This window comes from Artibeus jamaicensis, unplaced genomic scaffold (assembly GCF_021234435.1).
Source record: "Artibeus jamaicensis isolate MK-2021 breed Jamaican fruit bat unplaced genomic scaffold, CSHL_Jam_final contig_233, whole genome shotgun sequence".
In the NCBI taxonomy this organism is placed as follows: Eukaryota; Metazoa; Chordata; class Mammalia; order Chiroptera; family Phyllostomidae; genus Artibeus; species Artibeus jamaicensis.
Window position 1 is genome coordinate 49110654 of NW_026521486.1, and position 27994 is coordinate 49138647.

The 27994-nt window shown below is 40.9% G+C and overlaps 1 protein-coding gene and 1 pseudogene across 2 annotated transcripts; both read right to left on the reverse strand.

Moving 5' to 3' along the window:
• Positions 1-357: 357 nt before the first annotated feature.
• On the reverse strand, positions 358-27674 carry CERS5 (ceramide synthase 5). 2 transcript variants are annotated; one of them, XM_037136579.2, is made up of 11 exons: positions 27264-27674; positions 11285-11390; positions 10573-10703; positions 9825-9882; positions 7638-7688; positions 6883-6975; positions 5263-5391; positions 5046-5152; positions 4165-4321; positions 2777-2885; positions 1185-1248 (listed from the first exon to the last, which is right to left on the reverse strand). In XM_037136579.2, the coding sequence occupies exons 1-11, from the start codon at positions 27632-27634 to the stop codon at positions 1241-1243; spliced, it is 1320 nt and encodes a 439-aa protein (XP_036992474.2). In that variant the 5' UTR covers positions 27635-27674; the 3' UTR covers positions 1185-1240. The 2 variants fall into 2 exon arrangements, with proteins under 2 accessions (XP_036992465.2, XP_036992474.2); XM_037136570.2 differs by lacking the exon at positions 2777-2885 and having other exon boundaries at positions 358-1248; positions 27264-27670.
• LOC119043561 (uncharacterized) lies at positions 8756-8873 on the reverse strand (annotated as a pseudogene).
• Positions 27675-27994: the final 320 nt, after the last annotated feature.

A 27994-nucleotide genomic window follows, 5' to 3' on the forward strand; every position in this document is an offset into this window, starting at 1 on the left:
GAAAACAACTGCTGAGACTCATTTATCCTAATCTTAAAATGTTAACTGGCAGCATCTGTATTCAATAAAGTGGGAAACACAGGTGTCTAACTAACGGTGTCTTAGCTCTTCAACTAAAGTCTTTGTTGGTTTGGTGATGTACATGCTTTTATTTTCTCAGCATTTTTTCTTGTGACCACTACACGTTTACTTTTTCTTAAAACATAAAGTCCTAAAATGTAGGCAGGCACTCTCTTCCCAGCATGCACCGAAAGGAAAAATTTGGTGTCCAATGGCTTCTAGCATCAGACCTGAAAAAAATTCATTAGCTTATGGATTCAGGGAATTGGGGATGGAGTCACTAAAGAGTTTGAGATAGCAGAGGAGGGTTGAAGCACTTTAATCACAGAAGAGTAAACAATAGTATAAACTGTTAACAGCTTACCCAGTAGCTGTTGTCCTCCTCCAGCCCTCAGCTCACCCTCTCCCACCCCCCACTCCCCACGTACCACTGAGTAAAGAGCAGGGTATCAGCAGCTGTCCCTGTCACTACCAGGTGGTAGGAAGGGGATCTAGCTAGGGGCCACAGCAATCCTGGCCATTCATCCACGGTTGTCAGTTTCTACACAACTTTATGTGAAATATTCCAGCTCCGAAGGAAGAACAGTGCAGAAACTGGTAGCTGAACTTGGCTGTTCCATCAGATGGCCAGAGCTTCAAGAGTCATGGGCAACAAGGGAGGGGACAGTCCAGAGCCAGCATATTTCAAGATGCTGCCCAATCTGGGATTGAGGTGGGTTCAAAGGAGACTAGGCAAGGCCTAGTGGTCCCAATTCGGAATTGTGCTCTAACCCAGGCAGTAAAACTAATGCATGTGCACAAATGCACATGCACACACACAAACACACACAAGCAAATAATATTATTGAAAGAACCTGGGAGGCTATTAAATACAAAACGGCAGAGTTTTTTAAAAAGTGAAAATATTTGCTCCTTTGATTCTCCTTGGTGCCCTGCAGACCCCTAGTCACAGGATTGTAGGTGTGGGGAGGCCCAAGAGGAGTAGGCTGCCAGTGGCCCTACAAGTCCATGTGCGCCGAAGTCCTCATACCAACCACTCTACTCTTCTGCCCAGTAGCTGCCTCCCGTGTGACCATTCACCCGATTGGCACCATTGCTGGAGCTGCTGCTACAGGGGATTTTTGTATTGGAGGTCGTTTCTTCTTCCTCTGAGCTGCTCTCCACGTCACTGCGATCATCCTTAGACACCTAGGTGGGATTGGGCCAAAGGTGAGGACAGAACTTCTGCAAATGAGAGAGACAAGTCCCACAGAGCCCATGTGTGGGCACTATTCCCAGTTTGGCCTACTTTCTGGTGGTATCTGACTCAAAATATTACCTGGACCATGGCTGTTGTTGTAGCCTTTGCCTGCTTCCTGGGCTTCTCTCTCATCATATCTGCTTTTGTTCTCTATAGAATAAGTAGCTATTTTGGTTGAGGGGTGTATGTTTCAGGACCAGTCTAAGAGAGCTGAAATCATTCACTGACTCCTGATTTAGGTTTGAGGGACACTCCAGACATCCTTTCTCCCCCTCCATCTCAAAAAACAGAAAAGGTCAACATAAATAATGTGTATGGCTGTCATCATCAAGTCTATCTTCTGGTGGCTGTGGCCACTATAATTATTCATATTGGTTATCCTAAGTTTTGCTGTCTCCAAAGGCCTCCATACTAGGCCTTTTTTAGCAGTTCTATTCTTTCTGGGCTCAACTACCAATATCCTATGACACGTTTCTCCAACCTTCTCCCTTTCCCCAGGAGCAGGATCACTTCTCTTGTGTAACTCTGGCATTCCCGAGATCCACATGGTGAAAAGTGGACTGGTGGTCAGAGAGAAAGAGTCCTAGTCCCAATCATGCTACTATTTGTGAATCTTCACTGCTTAACCTCAGCTTTTTTGTTTATATTTTCAAATGAAGAGTTTGGATTAGCCCTGGCTGATGTGGCTCAGTGGACTGAGCACCAGGCCAGTAAACTAAAGGGTCATAGGTTTGATTCCCAGTCAGGGCACATGGCTGGGTTGCAGGCCAGGTCCCCAGTAGGGGGGTGCACGAGAGGCAGCCACACATTGATGTTTCTCTCTCTCTCTCTTTCCTCCCCTCCCCTCTCTCTAAAAATAAATAAAATCTTTAAAAAAGAATTTGGATTACACTAGTATTTTCAAATCTAAATTATCCTGCATATCAAGCAAAGTACTTCACATTTTCTACAATGGACCGTAAAAGTAAAGAGAGAAACCCAGTGAGACCTATGCCAGACGTCTGACCTCCAGAAATGAAGGATAGTAAATGTGTGTTGTTTTTAAAATAAATGAGAGAAGGGGGTTGAGAAGAAAACAAAAATTATAATTATTGTTTCTAAGAAATAGGGCGCTTGCTTTGGTTAGCTCTAAGATCCTATTTAAAGCTGTTGATCTCTGAACTCAAATAACTAATTGATTGCCTGATCTTTAGGAAATTTCTGACAGTGTGTCCAGATCTGGGGTAAAGGGCATCTCAAAAAGGTGGGAGTGGGGCAGGAGGGAAGAAAAACAGAAAGGGAAAAACACAGTAGACTCTATTCTTGCCTTCATTTAGGAAAATCTGGCAACTTGAACTCCAGTTAACAATAGCCCTACAGGTAAGGAGAGAGGGGCATGCTTTCGGAGACGTGGAAACAGAAAGGAAAGCAGGAAGGAAGAGAAACACATTCAGACAGACATGCTTCACTGAGTACTAGAAGCACAGATACACTTACATGCAAGAGATGAAACTGTCCAGCTCCCAACAGGCATAGAAAAAAGGAAGGAGGTGAGAAAAGAGTGGAGAGTACAGAGTCTGGGTCTAATCCTTCCTGGATAAGTCACCTGGGCAAGAAAGAAAAGCAGGGGGGAGAAGAGATGTCCAGTAGCTACAGCAAGATGTACAGGCACACTGTGCAAGTTCTGTAACCAATGGCAGCTGTAAGGAATAGACATAGAGGTCATATATACCCAGACAACATTCCATTCCTTTGTCCTGGAGTCATTGTGTCCCCTAGTAGAGCTCCTCTCCCTTGGGATTCTGTATTACTGAAGGCTAAATGCCAGCCCTTGGGCTAATTTAAGCCTGACTGCTTCAGAACTTGGATTCACTTAATGAATTTTGTCATGAAATGACATCCTTCTTTGTGTTTTTTGGGCTCTGAGCATAAAATGGGCATTTGAAACCCTAAATACCCATCTCACTTAGGACGCTCACCTCATACAACTGGGTGAGGCCAGTACTTAGTCCCTTACACAAACCACATCTTGAACATCAGAATTCGGTCATTTGGGGATGGCTTGTGAACCAATACTACTCTGTAGGCAATTCCCTACTCTTTGTTTTTATCTTGGAGCTCTGCATGTGATTTCATTTGAAAAAAGGCTCCTGCCCTGGCCCTTACTATAACCAAGCTCAGTTGGTTATAGTATCATCCAGATATGCCAAGTTTTATGTTCGATCCCTGGTCAGGACACATACAAGAATCACCCAATGAATGTGTGAATAAGTGGAACAACAAATTGATGTTTCTCTCTCTCAAATCAATAGATTAAAAAAAAATTAGCCCAGACTGGTGTGGCTCAGTGGGTTGGGCATCGTCCCACAAACAGAAAGGTCACTGGTTTGGTTCCTAGTCAGGGCACATGCGTGGTACGCAGCACAGGTCCCCAGCTGAGAGCGTGCAGGGGGCAACCGATTGATGTTTCTCTCACACATTGAATTTTCTCCCCCCACCACAAAAAAATAAATAAATAAAACTTTAAAAAATAAAGGAAGAAAAAAGATAAAATGCCAGCTAAAAAACAAAAATATGAAATCCACTGAAGTAGGTAAGGGGTAGGAAATGGCTGAGGCCACCTCTAAAACTTAATCCTGTTAATTATTTAACAACAGTCATTTCTTAGGGACAAGAAGGAAGACCCTTCCTCTTACATCTAAGTCATGTCCTAACAGGCTAAATACTCAACCTTATAGAAAAGATGAAAACTCTGATCCCTAGGCTTTTTGCTAGGTCTGCTTATGTAGATGGGGCTCACTAGGTTAGACTCAGAGAGAAGGCCTATTGAGTAATACCAATCTTTTTACCCAGTCCCAAAGAAAGAAGCCATCTCTTATACTGACCTTTCCTCGGATCAAGGCTTTGAAAGCAATTCGTGCAATTAGGTAGGACCAGATGACATGCAGAACTTGTAGGGTCAAGAGAAGGCCATTGAAGAGCCACCAGGAGGGATAGGGCCCAATCATCTCCCAACTCTCAAAGAGGGTCGTGTTCAGAATCCTAGAAGAGGGAGACCAGTGGTCAGGTTCTTGAGTCCAAGCCAGGCAGATAAGGTTGAAGCTGAGTTCCCTGGGAAGCAGAACCTGTGCTTCCTGCACCTTCTCTCAGTTCAAGTTCTGTGGATATTCACCCACAGTGAGAAAAGAATAAAGAAAGGGAGCCTATGAAGTGTTTTATTTTTAGGGACAGGGAAGATATCTATCTCCCTCCCTTCCTCTCTCTTTCTAAGAATCAATCAATTAAAAATAAAGTTGGTAGCAGATTCACTCAGACTAAGCATGATCTCCAACCCACAGACTTGCTGACGTTGTACTATCAAGTAGTGAGTGTAGAAGTGAGAGTTTGTGTGTGTGTGTGTGTGTGTGTGTGTGTGTTGGTCAAGGTGGGGGAGAGGGTACAGAGCAGGAAAACAAGCAAGGAGAGCCTGATTAATTTCTTAATCAGCACAAAAGAGAGCAAAGGAATTACTCAGGTATAAAATGAGAACTATTCTTCAGAGATGAGCCAGGAAAGCCAGAACCAAGTGAGTTGGATGCTCTGAGTCTGGATCATGCCTCACCAGAAATATTATGCAAGGAAACTGAGGTCTTGTGAGAGCCCGTAAAGGTCAAGTTAGATCAAGGAAAAAGCAGGGCAATCAGGTTCTTGGTGGTCTACTTCCTAATCTGACAAAAGGTACCATTAGCTACATACCTACCACAGCTCCACAGCCCCTAACACTTACCAGGATGGATAGATTCCTAGACGAGTAACCATAAAAACAGCACTGAAGATCACAAAAAGGGTGTCACAGAGACGCTGATACTTGGCATAATTGGCCAGCTTGGCTGCCTGGAGAGGGGAAGGTAAGAGCTGAGCTGAGGAGAAAGCCCGTTCTCAGGAAGAAAGCCCTCCTCAGGAGAGAAGGAGGGAATAACGAGGAAAGAGAGGTTGGGTGTTACCTCTAGCAAGAAGTCTGAGGCATCGTGTAGACACATGACCAGCGTTCCTACCCGAACCATGTTGTTGATATACGAGAAGGTGATGAGCGCGATGGTGGCCAAGTGATGCACAAACATGATCAGGAAGTCCTAGGAAGGAATGGAAACAGAAGAGGCGGTACAGATAAGACCATAGAAACGCTGGCCAACTCCGTGCCCTGCATTTTTCTCTGACAATCTTATCCCACCCTTAGAAGTTCCATTTTGCTTAAACTGTCCTTTAGGAAGGTGCGTAGCATTTGACCCAAACTCTACATCAGTGAGTGACCCTTAATCTATGTTAATATATCTCAAAGCATATTTAAAGCTCTAATTTCATCTTGGATTCCAATGCCAAAGTCAGACCTGGAGAAATCTCTAAATACCTGAGTTATCAGACATAGCTCTCAGTCCAATAACTACTTCTCAGTCCAGTTAGGGACAGAGGGTCGGGGAATAGGTAAATTTGGGTCAGAGAAATAGGGATGAAACAAATATAATGGTATATTCTAGTTTTTGAGTTGGGGATGGGTTCACAAGTATACGTTTTAGTATATTTTCAAACCTACATATATATTACAAACCTTTTATATTTGTATCATGTATTAAAATAAAATCTTAATAAGGGGACCTGTGTCTCCTGACCATAGGAGAGTGAAGGGCATCTGAATCGAGTATCAAGCTACTCGACAACTAACAATCCGGATTAGTCTGTGTCCATTCCCCAAAATGCTAACTTTGGTTTTCCTCACCAAAAATAACCACAAGATAGTGATGAATTAGGGTTAGAGCTGATGACACGACATTATATCAAGTGGACAATAATAAGATATGAAGATTATGTCTGCTTATAAAAAACTTAATTCAGCCCTGGCTGGTGTAGCACAGTGGAATGAGCGATGGCCTGTGAACCAAATGGTTGCCAGTTTGATTCCCAGTCAGGGCACATGCCTGAGTTTCAGGCTAGGTCCCTAGTGAGGGGTGAGCGAGAGGCAACCGCACATTGATGTTTCTCTCCTTCTCTTTCTTTCTTTCTCCTCTCTCCTCTCTAGAAATAAATAAATAAATCTTTAAAAATAAATAAATAAAATCTTAAAAAAAAACAACTTAGTTCATTTCCAATAGCAAGAAAAGGGTAAACAAAATAATTTAAAACCTCTTCCAGCTAAAATTCTTTGAGTAAGTGGAGTCACCAAGAAGGGAAAAGAAGAGAGAGAACAAGGGTCCTTAATGTCAAGCAAAAGCCAGATTTAGCTTTTATGGGTGCAGCCCTTGTCCTGCATCATGACTTGCTATCCCCTAAGTTCTGACTAGTTCCCTGAGCTTTATACATGTAAGAACCTTGGAGAAAAATAAAGCAAAGGGTATGCTTAGTTTGTGAACTGTTCTCATCCTAGCTGCCCTGAATGCCTCAAATATACTTCTTCATTAGTCAAGTCTCATTTCTGAGAACATTACAAAGAGCTAATGTTCCCATCAAAACTACTTTCTCCCTCTTTTGTAGTCCCAGTCAGGATAGAGAATCCATCACAATGGCGGAATGGTAGCTGCTAGGAAGGAGGCTATAATAAGTTAGGAAATTGAGGGAGCAAGTGTCCTTACCTTTCTTTTAATGTCTGTAAACTGAGAAAACATAAGAGACCAATAAAAGGCCAATTCCATGATATAATAGTAATAAAGTCCACTTGTGAGAGGCTGGAAGAAAGAAAGAAGTGGTTAGAATACCAGCTAGTCCCATTCTACCTCTGCAACCTTCTCTCCCTTGGAGGACCAATGCCCAAAATTATTAGACATCTTTCCTCCCTATCATCTTACAAGATCTGCAGTAGCACTAACAGGCTTTGGGTTGGTATAGAGACTTAAATCTCTTCCCTCTGCCCTTTCACATACTTATCTTTACCTCTCATCTTTTAGAGATCAGATAAAGTTAATACATACTATAGCATGATCAAATAATTAATGCTTTGGGGGAGATTAAATATACTCAGGCCTTCCCTTCTTCCATCCTATTAGCAGCCCCCTGACATTTTCTAGCGTAGATTAAGGGGACTCCAAGCTACCTTTGATTCAAAAGGGACACATGAACCAGAAAGCAGCTCATTAATGCCAGTAAGCTGCTTTTCATTTCAGCCCAGTTAGGGTGAATACAATGGGGAACTGGAACAAAAAGATTACTCAATTTCACAGTGATGGGGGCCCCACAAGTAGATACCCTGAATATATTACTCGAAGAAACTCAACCCTTAAACCTGTAAGAATACCAAAGAAATGTGCCATCTGCTCTCTGATGGCACTCTGCCCCACCCCACTTTACACACACGTATAAGGGCCCCATCTTGGAAGGGCTCAGATCCTACCTGGTACGGGTAACTATGCCAGCACTGTCGGGTGTCCCAGAACCAGGCTGACTAAGAGGAAACAAACAATCAAGGTCAGTTTTCGGCATTCTCCCCTGGCTCACCTATATAATCCCCACCTCGCTGTGACACAAGGGGAACAGGGAGATGGGAAAGAAAAAGGAATCCATCCTGACAGGATTTAGAAATCCTTAAAGGGCAAATAAATTGCTCGACTTTTCTTATAGAACTTAAAGTGTTAGTACAAATAGAAAAATCATGCTTTGAGGTAAGTAAGAGCAGGAAGAACTCTAGGGTAGTTTTTGAAGGCATCGCCACCCAGGATGTATTGTAGACAGGAAGGCAGGAAGACGGTGATTCCATTTGATAACCAACAGAAAGATCTCCATATCAGAGATTAAAAAGTCAAGAGTAGTAACATCTAATGGATTTTCAATTATGTCCTTTAAGGCATTTGTCCATTTCATCTAAGTTGTTGAATTTATCACTATTAAATTGTTCATATTGTTGTCTTATTACCCTTTCAATGTCCACAAGATCTGTAGTGATAATCCCTTTTACTCTCTGATATCAAGAATTTGTTTCCTCATTTTTCTAGGTGTTTATCAATTTTTTAAAAAGATTTTATTTATTTTTAGAGAGGAAGGGAAGGAGAGAAGGAGAGAAATATCAATGTATGGCTGCCTCTCATGCACCCCCTGCTGGGACCTGGCCTGCAACCCAGGCATGTGCCCTGACTGGGAATCGAACCAGCAACCCTTTGCTTCACAGGCCCGTGCTCAATCCGCTGAGCTACACTGGCCAGGGCTAGATCACTGATTTTTAAAGCTTTATTTTTCCCTAACATAAACATTTAAAGTTATAAATTTCCCTCTAAGCACGCTTTAGCTGTATCCCAGATTTTGTCATGTTGTATTTTCAGCATTATTCAATTCAAAGTTTTAAAAATTTCCCTTGTGAATTCTTGTTTGATCCATGGATTATGTAGCAGAATTGTTTAACTGCCAATTACCTGGATATCTTATTATTACTGACTTCTAATTTAATCCCATTATAATCAGAGAACACATTTTTGTAAGATTTCAGTATTTTAAAATTTACTGAGATTCATTCATTCTCCATGTCCCTCCATTCACAATACAGACCAGGCACAGGGCCCAGCCTGAGGTGTATATAGAATGGGTCTACTCTGCGTCTTCTTTTTGTATATGTAGGTGTGGTAAGCACCAGGAGGCCAAGATTTCTTTTATGGCCTACCACATGGTCTATCTTAGTTGACATTACATGTGCACTGGAAAATTACATATATGTTCTTCAGCTGTTGGTGTACTGTTCTATAAGTGTCAATTAGGTCAAACTGGTTGATCATGTTGTTTAAGACTATATCCTTTGTGGCATTTTTTTGTCTACTGATTTAGACAATTACTTAGAAGAGTATTCAAATCTTCAAGGACGAGCCCTGACGTGTGTAGCTCAGTGGATTGAGCACGGGCCTGCTGTAAAACAAAGGATCGTGGTTCGATTCCCAGTCAGGGCACATGCCTGGGTTGCAGGCCAATTCAGCAGGGGACGCACGAGAGGCAACCATACACTGATATTTCTCTCCCTTTCTCCTTCCCTTCCCCTCTAAAGATAAATTAATAATAAAATCTTAAAAAAAGATCTTCAAGGATGATTATGTATTTGTTTGTCCTCATCCTTCAATTCTACCTCTTTTTGCTTTGGAGCCATAATGATATCTTTTAGAGAAATAGGCTGGTGCTGTGATAAAACAAACAACCATGGAATCAGAAATCAAAAAGCCTGAAATTCTTTGACAACTAACTGAGGAAGTAAGAATTATACCTGTTTACCCACTTTAAAGGGTTACTGATTCCATTTCTGTAACTGTCTCCTCCTTGGACGAACAAGATTTTTTGTCTAGTGCTCTGCAAACCATCATGCATTATGCTGATGCTGATTTAATCAACACTAATTATTACTAGCACTATTTAGGGGAGAAACAGTAGAGTTACGAGGTTATGGAAGTCAGGCCCCAGACAGAAGGCAGCCACTTAACATATAAACCTGGGCTGTAGGCATCACAGAGAAAAAGGGAAAAATAGAGATCTAACAGTATTTAAGTCATCTCCAGAGATATAGACATGATTAGAACCTAAAAGAAGACCAGAGAAAGTTCATACTCACCGACCAAAGAAATCTAATTCCGTAGCAGAATATACATAAATAAAAAGTGAATCTCCACCTGGATGGGCAGAGTAGAGGTTAGATGAATACTCACTCAAAAATTCTTTGAGGCTAAAGAAGATAGCAGATTTGGGGATAAGACAGTTAACTGGTGAGAAAGAAGATAAGTCCCCAGAATAGGGACAAATATTGTTACTCAAAAGCCAAAAAGATAGCACCATCTTTCAGCCTCTGTTTAAAATAGATTTCCACAGTGTATATGGCTTTAAACAACTTTTCTTCCATATCAGATTCCCTGATGACAGTGCCTATTATTTTCTTTTGCCCAACAATGATAAATACAGTGCTGTGTGCCCAGAGGGGGATTAGTAAAACCCAGTGAAGATGAAGTCTAGTATGTCCAGAAAAGGGGTGCTTCCCACCAAAATGTCCATTTAGAGCAAGCTGGTACTACTGCTATCAAAGTGTACACGTGTGTGCAGTGCATGTCTACCCATGTGAAGGAATTCACTCCCAAGCTATTTGGGAAACAGGAACAAAATGAAACTACATCTAACTTAGTGGCAAGTATGTCCAAGAAACTAAGGGTGAGCAGTCTTCCAGCCCTTCTTCCTGACTGTAATAAACTGAGTTAACCACCCCCGACTTTCATCAACTGTTGTGCTAACAAGTGATATCCAAAAAGAAAACCTCAGCCCAGTCACACCCCATCCCTCTCCTCACTCCCCACCTCCCGCTGCACACCTACATGCTTTCACAGAATTTAGTGAGCGTTGGGGGTTTGTCCTGATTCCTCCGATGGCGAAACCAGCACTGGATTTTTCGTATGTCCCAGTCCAGTTGCTTTGACAGGCCCTCCAGCCTTTTCTCATCAGGATACTGTAGAGGTATTGACCAGTCAGAACATACCTTTTTCTTCAAACCTTTCCTTAAATCCCTTTGACTAGTTGAGTGGCAAAGGGGTGATAACTACAGTGGCTCAAGTGACATTTATCTTTCTGGGTTTCACCTCAAAAGTCATTTTTAGTTAAGAAGTACTATTTCACACATTAAGGACCTTTACTACTCACCTATACACATCCTTGTTTGGTCTTCTCCCTCCAGCCTAAGCTGAGTAAAAAAGGTATTAAAAACCCAAACTGCAACGGCTGTCAGTTCCCATCTTAATTATGCAGTTAGGTACTGACAAAAGCTGGAGCGGGGAAAAACCAAATTAAGGTATGGTGTATCTGGGGAGCAAGGCATGGTAGTGACTGCTGGGCCTAAAACTCCAGTGTATGTGTGCTCGACTTCCACCCTGGCCCAAAGGTATGTTCCTGAGGGGCCATGGGATGTAATGACTACCTAAATGTGGAAGATCATCCCATCCTAGCTTTACCCTTGGAGATACTTGCCCTCTGTCCTCCCCTGCCCCGAGAAGCAACCCCTCATATAAATCTTCTGTTTCTTTGCCCACTTACCTTGGTAATAGATATGAACACCTTTTCAAGGATGGCATTGGGTTGAGCCTGATAAGGACCACTGTCCTGGATGCCAACATGGAGTGCACAGGGTTTGGCAATAAACCTGTAGTGGAGAAAGCCCAAGAGCCAATCTAAATATGGTTTTCTAAGCACGAAGGAAAGGTCCTGATTAGGGGAGTGATGAGAGGGACAAGGGGAAACACTTGGCTGGAGCTAGGACTCTGATTTCATTCTGGAATCTGCCACTGACTCACTTGAGACGTGACCTGTTTGAGAAATACTGGACCATAAGCTCTCTTTCCATTTTCCCCTGGCTTTTCTTATCACATCTTGAGCTTTAAAGTCAGAAAGACCTAGATCAAATCACCAGTCTACCATTTACTGCCTGTATGTACTTGGGCAGTTTATTTAATCTCTGTAAACCTCAGTTTTTCATCTGTAAGATGAAGATAATATCAGCCAACATCTTTGCTACTCAATATAAGGTCCACAGATCAAAAGCATTATTGGCTTCTCCTGGAAGGTTTTTAGGAATGCAGAACTCGAGCCCCATCCCAGACCTGCATAATCTTGGTTAACAAGATCCCCGTGTGATTCACAGGACCATTAAATTGTTAGGAGGATCTGCCCTGGCTCCCTTAGCTCAGTGGATTGAGCGCTAGCCTACAAACCAAAGGGTTGCTGGTTGGATTCCCAGTCAGGGCACATGCTTGGGTTGTGGGCTGGATCCCTAGTGAGGAGCATGCAAGAAGCAGCCACACAATGACGTTTCTCTCCCTCTCATTCTCCTTCCCTGCCCCTCTCTCTAGAAATAAATAAAATCTTTTATTTTAAGTTAGAAGAATCTTTTAAGTATTCAATGAGATAACATATGAAGAACCTGGAACAAGTGAGGTACTTAATAAATGGTAGTTTTCCTTACATCAAAAGATCAGGAAGCTCTTTTTTTTAAAAATTGACTTTTAGAAAGAGTGGGGGAGAGAGAGACAGACAGACATCGATTTCTTGTTGCACTTATCTATGCATCCATTGTCTGATTCTTCTATGTGCCCTGACTTGGGATTGAACTGGCAACCTTAGTGTATTGTGACGATGCTCGAACCAACTGAGCTACCCAGCCGGGGCCAGAAAGGTCTTAATTGCAGGGAAAAGTGAAACAGAGGCTGAGTGCTTCCTAAATATAAATATCCAGGGTAATGGTCATGCCTATAAAAGGATTACTGAAATGCTTAGAAGAAATAAGGGGCTGGCTGGCGTGGCTCAGTAGATTAAGTGCTGGCCTGTGAACCAAAAAAAGGTCGCTGGTTGGAGTCCCAGTTAGGGCACATGGCCTGGGTTGTGGGCTAGGTCCCCAGCTGCCGGTGTGCAAGAGGCAACCCATTGATGTACCTCTCTCACATCAATGCTTCTCTCCCTCTTTCTCCCTCCCTTCCCCTCTCTCTAAAAGTAATTAAATAAAACCTTAAAAAACATTTAAAAAATCCAGTCCTAGACTATACCACTAATAAATCATATAAATTTGGCCAAGTCACTTCAGTCTTGGTTTTATCATCTTTAAAAGAAGGGGTTATATGAGGTGATTTATTAGGTTTTTTTCTTTACCTAAGATTATATAGTATTATCACTGATTGTAATTAATTCCTAACTTTTAGATATTTGAGAATTGAGAAACTATTCCTTGGTTCTTCAAGAAAGATCTGCCTCTCCACAACCATAGATTTTTGTGAGCATCAGTCAGCTCTAGGGAAAACTCCATGTAGTCACTCTGAGGATAAGTCAAAACCAGTTTTAGCTCCTTCAGCATCTTTGGGAGTCGCATGATAAAATTATGACGGGCAGGCTGAAGATGGCAGTGCTCATGACCTATTTTCATGGTCTGCATTTGAATCCAGAATTTATCTCTAAGATAGGGACTAAAGAATAAGAAACTTTGTTTATGTTCTTCTATGAAAATTTTCACCCTTATCACCAAAGTTCCTGAGCCATGGGGAAACATTTATTCAGAGCACAAAGTCAGCCACATCTTAACTCATTCTCTCCTCTCTTTTATACAGGTGGCACAAAAGTTCCATTCAAAGGCCAGTGCTAGTACAGACTTTAATCTGTTTCCCGTTATATCAGTCTGTGTACAAATATTTAAAAACCCCACTCATGTTTAAACTTGTGAACACAGAATACACAGAGAATACGCTTTTGTCTTTACCAAGATTTTGTGCTCAGGAGCCGCTCAGTAATAGACAAGTGAGAGGTCCCATGATTCCCACTCTGCTCCATGAGCTCGGTTTGGACCCAGGATTGATGAGCACCCAGAAGAGTAATGAAGGCAGCCATTCTCTGCTTTTAAGTTGGTGCCACATCAGAGATAAAAGCATCAGAGATATCTCTCACTGTCTCCTCCATCTCCTCTCATCTGCATTAATAGTATGAACAGGTAAATGCAAAAACAAAAAAGAGCATTTTCAATTCTTACTCTTACCCCCTGATGGAGGTCTCTTCCTCAATCCAGAAGCAGCAAGGTGATTAAAGGTCCGAGAGTCAGGCAGATTGTTAACAGCTAAGAGACTCTGTGGAAGTTCATTTTAAAGACGAAACAACATGACATGCATGCCTAGTGTAGTCCCTGACACTTAGTAAGCATTCAGTAAAAGGCAGCGGTTATTATTTTACTAGAAACTGATAGTTCAGTCTGGGTACCTGATAGTTCCTCTGGCAGAATGTGAGAAGAGCAAGAAATCCTCTTTGTACACCAAGGACAGAGAATTTTTGTACACTGCTCACTTGGGTGAAGCCCAGATAATTTTTTAATTATCTGTAACTTGTAGTGGACTTAATATCCTACAATGTCATTAACTCACATCCTGCCCTCATTAGTTCACAGAGTCCAATGAAAGGCATAAAGCTATTGGCAGCACTGTCTGTTACAGCTGTACAGCTCTTAAGAAAATTTATTTGACAAATATTCATGAATTCCAAAACCAGTAATAAGGACTTATGGTGGAAAAGTATTTTTCTGTGATAAAACAAGTAAATACATGACTTATTTATGCACTTAATAAATTACCTTACTGAAGAAAGTGAAATTATTTTCAATTACTGTAGTACTTTGAAGAAATTCACACTTAATCATGTACTCATTCTATATCACTTATCTGGCATTTACTATAATTTATAAAATAGGTTAGTAAAACTCCAGATAAAGAGCCTGGCATTCATCCTTTCTGCAAAATTGACACTTTTCAAAGTATTCTCTGGACGGTCCCAGAAGTCTCAGAGACCCTTTCAGAAGGTCTGTGAAGTTAAGACTATTCTCTTAATAATTCTGTACCTTCATAATAATTACTTCCTCTCGAAGTCTCTCATAAGCGTGCAGCGGGATCCTCTACAGGTTATATGACAAATTGCAACAGACAATGCGGAAGCTGACATGAGAATACAGGTGCCAGATAGTAAAGAGACTTGCAAAAATGTAAAATAATACAATTCTGCTTACTCTTTTTTTCTTTTGGCAAATATTTTTCATAAAGTGTTAGTCATATTAACAATAAAATCAATTTATTGTTATTTGTATGCGAATTAATAGTATACTAAATTATTTTTCATTTTAATTTCTCAAACAGTACATATTGATAGGTATTATTAACATAAACAGAAATGCTCTGGGGTCCTTGATGGTTTTTAAGAATATAAAGTGTTCCTAGCCCTGGCTGGTGTAGCTCAGTGGATTGAGCACGGGCCTGCAAACCAAAAGATCGTGGTCTGATTCCCAGTCAGGGCACATGCCTGGGTTGCAGGCCAGATCTTAGCAGGGGCCAGTTCCCAGCAGGGGACACATGAGAAGCAACCATACACTGATATTTCTCTCCTTCCCTTCCTTTCTAAAGATAAATAAGTAAAATAAAGTAAAATAAAGAATATAAAGTGTTCCTGACAACATAGTTTGGAAACTGCTGTGCTGGATGACCCTGAGATCTATTGTGATTTTCTGTCCTCTCCAGCATCAATATGTTGCCCAACTTTTAAAATAATTTGTAAAAGTAGACTTCCCTTAGCCTTCAAGTCTGCATAAGTAGACATTTAGTGGTCTATAATGGTCAGCTGCTCCTTTCCACCTGCCACTCCAGGAACATGAGTCTAGTGACCCAGCCTGACGGTAAGACATCTGTCCTGCTTTGAAGAGATCACTGCAATTTGCCCTTTCCCTGCCTTCCAGATAGATACATGCCAGCAGCTGACCTCAGCCTGGGTTAATTAAGATGAAATTACTTACTACTTTGCTTTTTCATACAAAAGATAGAGGCTATACTAACATTGCTGTCTTTGTGATTCATGCAGTGTCATTGAAGGATATGAACTATACACAAATATATTAGAAAATCTAAATCAAGTTTCTCAACTGGATTGTTATACTTATGCTGAGATGCTGCTCTTAGTTCGCAAGGTGGCCTGTGGTAGCCAGAAACCCTTAGCCTGGAACCTTGGCCTCACACATCCCCTGACCATCATGCAATGTGCATTTTATCTTCTACATGTGCAGCAACATGGTTGAGTTGGGAAGCAATAGCTTAGATCAATTTCTGGAAAAACACAAAGTGTCAAAATTGATACACAAAGAGAAAATATAACCAGAGAAATTGAAATAGGGAATCGGATGAAGGGGAGAATACAATAAAAAGAGACTGAGGATGGTGTATCATTAGGTGAAGAATACTGAATAACTAAATTACATGAATCTGAAATGCTGCTCATTACACACAGACACACCTGGGGAGGGGCAGGCATGAGAGAGAGGGCAGCTGAGATGATGATTAAATAGTTTCTTAGGGCCAAATGTAGTCTGTTTAGAGAATTTAATCCTTAAGTACACAGCAGCATTAGAAAGTCCTCCCCCAGAACACATGTACCCCTAAGAGGCAAATGCAGAGTCCCACAGAAAATAGATTCAGGTCCTGGCTGGGTAGCTTGGTTGGTAAGAGTGTCGTCCCGACATGCCAGGGTTGCAGGTTCAATCCTGGCACGGACATCAATTTGTTGTTACACTTATTTATGCATTCATTGGTTGATTCTTGTAACAAAAAATTGATGTTTCTCTCTTTCCCCTCCTCAAAATCAATTTTAAAAAAGGGCCTTCCCTTCCCTTTACAACTGAATTGTTAATAAACCAATGACATTAAAAATAGAGTGGCTTCTGCAAGATAGAAAGAGAAGAAAAGAATACAAGATACATTCAGGCAGAGGGAACAGAATGTACTAAAACAGAGAGATAGTAAAGTGTTGCCCTGCCTGGCGTGGCTCAGTTGGTTGGGCATCGTCTCACAAAGTGAAAGGTCGCCAGTTCGATTCCTGCTGAGGGCACACGCCTGGGTTGCAAGTTCAGTCCCTGGTTGAGGCAGCTGACTGACGTTTTTCTCCCTCTCTTCCCCTCTCTCTAAAAATAAATAAATGAAATCTTAAAAAAACAAAAGAAAACTGTATTGGAAGTGGGGGTGACAGTGGCAATACTGACAGGAGAAAAAAACTATATAGGTAGTTAGGGGCCAGATCACAGTTGCCTTGTGTTATGCAAAGCTTGAATATAATTTATTATTAGATAAATTATTGGATAATTATTATTGAGAGTTACCCAAAAATTTAGACCGGGGTAGTGAAGAGATGAATGGATCTGTATAAATAAAGAATTGTCATTGGCTACAGGCTATTGTACAAAACCCACGCTTTAAGTGATAAAGCACTGATGGATCTGAGATGTTTAGGAGGTAAAACTGATGGCACTTGGTGATTGAATAGATGTAAGAGGCAAAAGAAGAGTCAAGAGTGCCTTCCATATTTCTGCCTTGGGAAACTAAGTAGATTATGGTGCCTCAACCAAGTAGAAAGTAAGGTAAGAAAAGCAAATTTGGGGGTGATGTATGAGTTATGTTTATGCTGAAATGCAGCATTGAAATAGAACTGTCTAGTAGGCAAGTAAACTTGGGGGAGGAACTTGAATGAGATACACACACATCTGAGAAAGAAAAAGAACAAGAGAATAAGAATATAGGTGGTAGCTAAAATTGTGTGGGGTAGATGTGACTACATGAGAGGAATATAAACTGAAAAGAGAACCAAGGTCAGAATCCTGGAAAAAAAACAAGCACAAAAGATCAATTAAAGGGACAGGAAGGCCAGAGGTAGTCCTATCAAATGACATAGAAATCCAGTACCCACTAGATTTAGCCATTTGGAGATCTTTGGTAACCTTTACCAAATTCCTGTAAGTAGAATGGAGGCTCTAAAAGACAGTAATGAGTTATAGAAGTAAAAGATATGAGGAGGAAGAAAGAAGTGGAAACAGCCAACTCTCAAGAATCAGGTTTAAGAGAAGGGAATGCCTTCAAGTTCTTGCATCAGAACCACTCTATCTAAAATATCTGTGCTTTTAGATAACATTCACTTACTGATCAGAAATTTCATTGTATTTATTTATCTTGGTTTTTCTCCTATTATCTTCAGCCTCTCTACTTGTTTCTTCTCACCAGACCTTAAATATGCTGAAGTTTCCCCATCTGACAAAGGCTCTTCCTGTCTCTCCCACCCTCTGGCTCTCTCCTACCTCACAACTAAAGTTCTTGAAGTTCTCTCCTCCTGCCTTCTCTTCTAACTCCCACTCATTCCTCAACCCTCCTCCCTCTCGCATCTGGTTTCTGTCCCTACACTTCACTGAAGATGGTCTCGCCAAAGGAGTCAATGACCTTCTTATTGTGAAATCAAATAGACGTTTTTCAGTCCTGTATCTTACCCGACCACCCAGCACCATTTTGTATTATTGGCCATGCCCTCCCTCTCGAAATGGTCTTTTCTTAGCTTCCTTACTGCCACACCCTCCCTAGTTTTCTGACCCCCACCTCCCGACTATAGCTAGACTGCCTAGTATGCACTATTAGTTGAATCACCTTGGACAAGGTACTTTCTCCATGCTTCAGGTTTTTCATCTGTAAAATGAGGATAATAATAGTATCTACCTACCTCATAAAGTTACTATGTTTAGCACTTAGAAAAGTGCCTGGGACAAAGTTAAATATACCTATTAAGTGCCAACTATGATCAAATGCTGTATAACTGTCGTATCTTTTATCTCATTTTGGGTTTCTTTTTCCTTTGCCTTTTCCTAAACAAGGAGTTTCCTCTGGGTTCTCTGTAGCTTCTTTTCTTACTCTGCACACTCACCCTAGAAGAGCTCACTCAGTTACAACAGAGGATGGTCCACAGACCCCCAAAGGTTCCTGAGATACTCTGGGGGCCCATAAAGTCAAAACTGTCTTCATGTAATATTAAGACATTATTTGCCTCTATTACAGTCTTGATATTTGCAATTATGGTACAAAGCAATGGTGGGGGCAACCAACGGCATTTGAGCACAAATCAAGGCACCAAACTAGAGTAGTGCTGAGTTGGCTAAAAAGCCCCTTACATTTTGTCTGTAAAATGAAAGACACATTTTCCATTTTCAATAACTTTATTGATTTGAATATTGTGAGTATGTCAGCTATCTCCACTATTGGCTTCTAGTAGGTAGAGGCCAGGGGTGCTGCTAAACATCTACCAACGCATACGACAGCCCCATGGCAAAGAGTTGGCCAAAATGTCAATTGTACCAAGAAACTCCACAAACCACTTTTGACATATCCCATCAGTCACAGCACCTTCTCCATACACTGCACAAATCTTTTTTCTGTGTTTCAGTTGCATTTTTACTGTTCTTGAAATAACAAAGCATAATGTGCTAAGAATGTTGCATATTTTCTTCCATCTTCAATATTAAAATGGCTGCTCAAAAATTCACCCATTTTGATTTTTTTTTAATGCATACTGGTATGACATCTGTCACAATAGAATCTAACAAAATTGTTTTGAATGAAGTTAAAGACAACTAAGTACTACCAGAGCCATTTGTATGGAAAAAATATAATGGACTTTTTTTTTTTACCAACCCAATAGTTATTATATTATTCCTTGCTGTGTCCTCTTAGCTAAAAATGAAGGAAAGCTAGTTTCACTTAAGAATGTCCTTGATGAAAAAATGATCAATACAAATGATTAATTTTATTAATCTCAACCACTGAGAACATTGTTCAAGAGTATTCTGTGATAAGATGGGAAGTACGCAGAAAGCACTCTTGCTGTGCGCCCAAGTACACACACAGTTGTCTCAAAGCAACAGACTTGGCTGACTGATTGTGCACGGAACAAAACCGCTCATTTTGCACTGAATACTAATTTTACCTGACTGGACGACAAACAGATAAACTAAGATTAGATCTAGGTATTTAGAAAATATTTTCTCGAAAAAGAATGAAATAAGCCTGTCACTTAAAAAAAATGAACATTGTTGCCAATGATAAAGTTCAGCTTTCTAAGTCAAAATTAGAATTTTAGAGAACTTATATCCACCTTGGACTTGACAGTACTTCAAGATTTTTCTGATATGATTTGCTACAATGAGATTAACTAATATGATTTTAAAATATTGTATAATGAGATATATTGACATTTGGGAAATCTATATAACTCAGTGAACCAGTATCTTTCAGATGACCAATACATGACATTCATTCAAAGTATAATATAGACCAATAAATTTTGACATGAATACTCATTGATATGGTTTCAGATTCTATAATACAACCAACCTTTAAGAAACTACTACTTATTATGTTTTGGTGTAGTACCAAAAAATACGTCCTTTTTCCATATCTGTGTGAAGCTTGCTTTTATTTACATACTTCAACCAAAACAACATATTACAAGAGATTGGATGCAGAAGCCATTGAGGTGAATCCAGTTATTTTATGAAGCCAGACATTAAATAGATTTGTAAAAATGTAAGATCAATGCAGTTCTTCTCACTCTATATGTTTTTTTTTGGAAAATAATTATTTTTTCAAAAATGTTATTTATGTTAACATGTAGCAAGTTTATTATTGTTATTTTAATGAAATGGTAAACACAGTTCTTAAATTTCTCAACTTTAATTTCAAATATGGAAAAACGGATATGTATATGTAACGCATGCAAACAAAAGCTCCTTTGAGAGTGTCAATAATTTTTAAGAATGAAAAAGAAGACAGAGAACAAAAAAAAAATATTTCAAAATTTCTAAATTACCCTAACACTATTCGTTTATATGCTCGTGACTTCCAGCATTTCATTATCTTGTATATTCCATACACATATGCATCCATGTCAGTGTATTTTTTTCTGAGTAACTTCTTAAGCGGATAGGGTTTTTGCTATGTATAAGTAAATTTGTTGTACACATTATTGTACACATACATGCTTCTTGTGTGCAAGATGCAGCACTCGTCAAAGACATCTATACCGAATCCAGTATTTCTTGCATTGTCTGTGCATAAGTAATTTTTGCATTTTCTTTAGAGGACTATTTTATTAAAATAGCATATGTGTTCTTATAACAAAGCAGAAACAGACTAGAAAGAAAAGGACCTCTATGACATATACTATTCTAACCCATGAAAAGGCACACAATGTAGATTTATACCAAACTATTCTTCATGCTTTATCTATTTGCAGCAAAGATATCTGCACTTTAGACCTATAAAAGGGCCTTATAAGAAAAAAGAATTAGCACCCTGCTTACATCTTACCTTTCTATAAGGGAACTAAGTCTTGAGATAAGAATTATGGTACTTAGATTGTGTATGTTCTAATGCTTTAGACACACATAAACTGATTTAAGACAAAGTTGCAGTTATATTGCACAGTAGCTGGTAAATATTTTACTTGCTACAGAGCAGCAGTTGCCAAAGTGTGGATGGAAAATGACTGAGGACTCCTGAGACTTGCATTGTTTAAGAATTCTCCCCTTTCCCAACTACATATATTTCTTTCATTACCATATTTATCTATTTTAAATGAATGAGTGATTATGCAACTTAATGCATTTGCTTAAAGTAGAAACACACAAACTCAAGTGTGCCAAATAAGAGGTGGATTAGAAAAAAGGTTAACAAAAAGCTCTTTCTCAAGAAGTTTTTACCATTCTTCACAGTCCAACAAACAAGTATTAGTTAGTGAGACATTAAGCCTATATTTTAGTTAACAACTGTTAAAAGGAATCAAATTCACCTCCTCCAAACTCTCAGATATTTATTACACTGTATTTTACATACATACATTTGTACATACTTTTGTTCTTAAATGGGCACTTTTTCTTTTTTAAAAAGATTTTATTTATTTTTAGAGAAGGGGAAAGGAGGGAGAAATACAGGGAGAGAAACATAAATGTGTGGCTGCCTCTCACCCACCCCCAAATGGGGACCTGGCTGGAAACCCAGGCATGAACCCTGATGGGGAATCAAACCTGAGACTCTGGTTCGCAGGCTGGCAGTCCATTCACTGAGTCACATCAGCCAGGGCTGCAATACATTTTTTTAAAAGATTTTATTTATTTTTAGAGAGAGAGGAAGGGAGGGAGAAAGAGAGGGAGGGAAACATTATTGTGCGAGGGAAAGAGATTAGTTGCCTCTTCAACTGGAGACCTGGCCTCCAACCCAGGCATGTGCCAAGACTGGGAATCAAACCGGCAACTTCCAGTTTGCAGGACAATGCCCAACCCAGTAAGCCACACCAGTCAGGGCTGTACATACATTTATTACACTGTATTTTAATCACTGCTTTTCTTGTTCTCTTCCTGAGAGTAGCCATCAGGACTTACTCACCTTTTTATCCTTGGCACACAGTTTGATATCTGGCAATCTGATTTAGTTTGACATCCTCTGTGCCTCTCTCACTAAGAGTTCTTACAAATGCTGACACTAACTAAAAGCTAAAGACTACAAGGAATACCCTTTTTCAGAAACTCCATAATTTTTAGAAGAGATGTAATAGTGTGACTATTCTCTGTCTTACCAAGGCTGTGCAGAGCCAGGTATACTTAACTACTTGACAAACTTGTTTACAGATCATTAACTACTCAACTGAGAAGATATATGTAGAAGAGCAAAACTACAGAGCAATGCTTGGCTAAAGGCACTGTCAATAGAAGATTACACAAAATAGACTATAATTATTTAAATCATTCAGGAAATAATTTACATTTTAGAAATCCCATTTTTACTACAATTTTTTTAAAGAAAGACCTATTTTCATAGTCTGATATACCTAGGACTGATTACCTTCTGGTTCTAAAATAGTGAATCAAATGTGAATCTATCAAATTCTTTTCTTGGTTACTAATATTTGTTTGAGCCACAATCAGCAGCACTGGTCAATGGAAATACAATGCATGCTACATATCTAATTTTAAATTTTCTAATAACCACATTTTAAAAAGTAAAAAAGAGGTGAAACTAATTTTGATAATATACTTTGTTTAACCTGATATATCCAAAATACTATGTCAATCTGTAATCAGTGTTAAGAATGAAAATATTTTACTTTTTTTTGTACCAAGTCTTCGAAATCTAGTATGTATTTTACACTTACAACACATCTCAGTTCTAACTAATCACATTTGAAATCCCCCCAAACTAGCGGCTACTGTATTAGCTAGTGGTTACTGTACTGCACAGAATAGTTCTAAGTGATTCAGAGAGAATTCATCTTCACATCTAGAAAAACTGCCTTCCTATCTAAGGAAACTAGTTTCAGATTTTTATTTTCTAGTTAAAAGTGATTACGGTTAACTCCTTTTAACACCTCAATTAACTTTCCCAAAGATAAAATAAAGTAGGAGTGGATCTGGTACAAAGTACTCAAAACTCAGAGAATTCTTTAGAAGGCAGCTTTTATCTGCCTAAAAATACCTCTGGAGAGGAAGCCAAAATAGGTATTATTTCTCCCTTCCTACTCTATAAGGAGAGGGCAGACTTCACTTGCTGCCTCCTCTTTCATGAATTTCCTCTTTACCCATCTGGGAGACCCTAGTTTCTGACTCAGGAAGTGGCTAAAGCAAAAATATCTGACATGTTTCTTTTCAGTGGTGGATATATTGTCTCCAGGGATAAGCCAGGAACCTGACCTCAGGCATGACAGGACTCAGGGTTTTCTGTAGAGCATCAACACCTACTACACAAAAAGGGCTGGAGAAGGTTTTGTCATAGAGAGGAAGGACACATTAGGCTTCTGACCATCTGGAGTTTATTAAGAGGTGGACTCTTAGATAAGGGCAGGGTCACATAACCATCTTTTTCAATCTGGCTCTGCTGGATCTGTAAACCTGATTTAATTCTGTAATTTACAATTCAATAACGCCCAACAGAACACCTTTAAGGGTGCAGTGGAATGGGCAGTCTCCCTTACAGCCTAGTTAGCAGCTATGTCCATTCTTCCTAAAGCTTCTCCTCCCTGTCTGGAGGACCTGCTAACACTGGGTCACAATACAGTGTCATGAAGAGGATCTAAGAGGGGGATAGCAGGTCTGTCAGGAAGAGGGAAAAAAGTTCTTCCTCTTCTTAGGGGAAATGGGGAAGAACAGGAAAACAAAAGGCAGTATATAGCAGAGGTAGCAAGGTTTACAAGAGGAAGATGAAATGAGTAGTTAAGAACCGTGCACACGCACACACAAAATGAGTCATTACTCTTGTTGTCAGTTACATGACAGGCCAGCAAATGAGTACATTCACTCCCAGGTAAGAAAGAATGGTATTGAGAGGTTCTTTAGACATCCCAGTGAGGCTGCATAGGAAGTAACAGGAGAGAAGAGGGGACTGGAATAATGAATGAGCAGTAAGGAGAGTTTTAATCTATCTCCTGTATAATTTACAAAATAACTTTCTTCTGGCAATATAAAGCTCCTATTGCAATGCCATGTTCAAAATAGATGAGCCTATATAGTTCTGATGGTATCAATATTAAGTCTCAAGCTCCTGCTTGCTTCCAAGTAACAAGTGCTCAAGGGACTACATGTTAAATCTCAAACAATTTAATTTATCTTTAATATCCAATTTAAGTAAGATAGCAGATCTAGCTTGAATCACTCTTTCCCTCAGATCTCAATCATCAACATATTAAAACAGTTTTTAAAAATAGGAAGAGTTTATCTTTCATTTGATAGGTACAGGGTAGTATGAATTTATGTATGGGGAAGGGAGAAAGAGAGAAGCTATAGGAAGGTGCCTAACATTCAAATACAGTATAGTGAAATTTAAGAATAGAATCAAAGGAATTATAGTTCTGCCTCTCTCAATCTAGCCAAAAATCTATTTCAGATTGAACATTTAGACTCCGGTTACTCCTCTGGGCAACTGAGTAGATGAGGGTGGACCCTTTTCAAACTGTCAATAGTATTTACTGACTATATGATACACCCAAGGCAATTTTGCAAAGTGCAGGCCATCACAATGCAACCAGTCAGCAGAGGCCCACAAAAGAAGGCCTCGTGTTCTTTGCTAGGTAGTTCTCTCCTATCTGAAATTCTTCGGCAAAGACACATTATAGTAAATAATCAAGTGTAAGATGAACATGGCACTGGCCAGGTAGCTCAGGTAGTTAAAGTGTTGTCCCAATCCACCAAGGTTGTAGGTTTGATCTCTGGTCAGGGCACATAAAAGAAGCAACCAATGAATGCATAAATAAGTGGAACAAAGTGATGTTTCTCTCTTCCCTCCCCTCTCCCCTCCTGACACTCTCTAAAATCAATAAATGGAAATTTTAAAAAATAGTAAGGTGAGTATGAATTTGTTCTCTAAATCCTAGAATATTAGGAACAGGAGGTTAAATCTTAACCCTTGAGCGGGGGTTAAGGAACAGGGAAAGATGGCCACATTTACACAGTGTCAGGAGCCCTGGGCTGGGGAAAATTATCTAGATCTTGGTTCTAACATGCAACCTATGAAAAGCAGCAGGACATTTCTAAGACTTAGTTTATTTGACTGTAAGAGGAGACTGGAATTCTAGCTCTTATAATCTATGATGACTACAGAATTACTTCTAGAAACTAAGTAGTAGGATTTGAGAAATGAAAAAATTAGCAAAGATGACTCACTAGCAATATTTCTGATATATCTTTTACTATACTCTAAGAACGGCTTCTATTTATTACCTTTATGGAAGACCAGCACAATAAGAGGTACTGGTAATTCAGCAGACAATTTTATTGCTAACTAAAGTAGTAGGCCTTAAAAAGAAACAAAATAGCAGGACTGCTTCTAGGGTCAACTTTCCTAAGATCAAACTGAGATGAACAAGGTACCCGTCCTTGCTAGCCAAGAAATATCATACTAGAATGCTTTCAGCTCAGTATTCCCAAGCACCCGTATTCCCTTGACATTGGAGCACCATAGAAACATTCAGATAGAATTCCCACAGGTAAAGGATCTTTTCCAGTGGCTCTGCCAGGGGCTCTAGTCTTCAGCCATCTGGGGGAACTCTTTGGAAATCTGAAGACAATGTAAGTTTATATAAAACGGGTGTTTATAAGCAACGAACTATTTCCTTTTGCCACTAAGGTGCAGAAATTTTCATATTGATACATATTTATAGGAGAAGGACAGAATCTTTTCCTAAGACAATTAACTTTTTTTGGGGGGGTCTTGAATTGTGTTTTCCTTTTTAGTCATTACACTATCATTTTCTTTTCTCAGCCCTCACACTGGTGACAGGGTAAAGAGTACCAGGATCTAGGTTACTCATAAGAGAGAAAAGTGGTTTGTGTCTGCACCCCAGTAACATTCATACAATGACTATACTTTAAAAACTGCACGTATAAAAAGCATTTAGATATTTGTATTTCACCTGCTTCAGTTAAAAGCATCTTTATTTCTGCATTTGAAGTCTGGCAGAGCACTCTGATGACAATATACATACACTATGGATGAATGACTAGCTAGCTACATAGACAAGTATTTTTGAAAGAGTTTGTGTCTTAAATAGTAGGAAGATCAAACAAGTAATCCAAAACAGATAAGACTAATTTTCCAAAGAGTATGAGATTATTTTATCTGTAACACCCTAGAGAGGGCATTCCTGCTCTAGATGAAGGCCTCATGAAAAAAAGATGTCAAAGTGCCACCCGTCATTACCTGAGACCTAGTGGAAATAAGTGTCCTTTCCAGAGTCTGAGTAGATCTGACCAAAATCACCCACAGCTGTTTAAATCCACATCACAAAATCACCACATCAAGTTCTCAGTGAATATCTCTATCTTAGACAGATACAATTCAGTCACTCAAGGAAAGGTGAAATCACTTTTTTCCACACATGGCCAAACAAAGAATGTTGTGATCCTGCTAAACTCGGAAGTTTGGTTCAACAGGGTTCTCCATCCTTTCAAGATGACCACTCCCCCTTCCAGCTCAGGCCTCCAAGGCCCGTTCTTCACCTAAACTGACACCTTTCCATACTTCCGAAGCCTCCGGCTCCACCACGCCCTACCCCTACCAGATTTCAACTCTCCTACGGGCTCTGGCAGAATTTATTGAAACACACACACACACACATACACATCCATGAGCTGACAAACCAAGGTTTAAGGCTTAACTAATCAACTATCGGAAACTACAGTGTCCTCACAAATCTTAGACTCCTTCGAACACGCTCCTTTTGCTTGGAACGTCTGGTTCTTGCGTTGGCCCTTCAGCTTCCATGGCCCCACCTAGCTTGGGTTCCCGTGGCCCCTTTTCCTGTTCCTCACTTCGGGTTCTCGGCCGCAGTTCTCAGGTCTGTAGAATCTTTGGAGGTTGGGAGGAGGCCTATAAGCCGCCCCCCGCCCAAGCGGCCTCCAGTATCTAAAATTAAATGGGCCCGGCGTCCCCCTCGACTCTCACTCTTTCATTGTCCAAGCCCCAATCTCTGTCTTTGCCTAGGTTTCTTGACCACCTCGGACACCCTCCAGGCAGCCCTCGAGGCGGCCCCAGCTGCCCCGGTCCGCCGCTTCCGGGCTTTCCCTACGGTTCTGCTTCCGGTCCTCGGCCTCTCCCCGGCGGCAGCCGCACCGACCCGCGCCCCCGGCCCTCCGCGTCGCTCCCTCGCCGGCTCTCACCGCTCGAAGAGCAGCCTCACGGAGAACACGCCCGCAGCCAGAGGGAACACCGAGAGGATGTGCCGGGCCTGCGGGTAGCCGTAGCCGTCGCCCGGCCCCTCCAGGTCGGCCCAGCTCACGTTATGGGGCATCCAGAAGCGTTCGCTCCACAGCCAGCCCCACAGCAGGCCCAGGGCTCCCGCCGCCTCTGTCGCCATCTTACGCCCGCCCCGCGGCCGCCACAACCTTAGCAGCCGCCACAGCCAACGGAACCCATGGGGAGGCGGCCCTGGGGCGGGGCCGGGCCGGCCGCCACCCTCTTCCTGCCCCTTCTGGTTCCCGGCACGTCTCAGCCAGCCTCCTCCGAGAAGCCGGGCCTCCTCTACGCCCATCTCGCCTCCCCGCCCACCTCCCTATCCGCACATTCCCAGGACCTAGTCTCGGTAACCCGCCTTCCAATCCTGGCCACACCCCTCCCCGAGCCTCCCACAGACCCAATCCCGCCTTGGAGCCACGCCCCCTCCCGTCCTGCCCCGCCTTCACCCAACCCTGGCCCCACCCCTGCAGGACTCACAGCTCTAGTCCGCCCTTTTTTGCTTTAGGTTTCGGCCAAGCTTCACCTTCTCTCACCCGTCCAGCTACCGCCACACCCCTTATTTCAAGCGCAGCTCCCTAATGGGGACGTTCCTTTCTCTCAGCTCAGCCGACTCAAAGCTGGTCCTGCTCCCAGTCAAGCCCTACCCATTTCTACT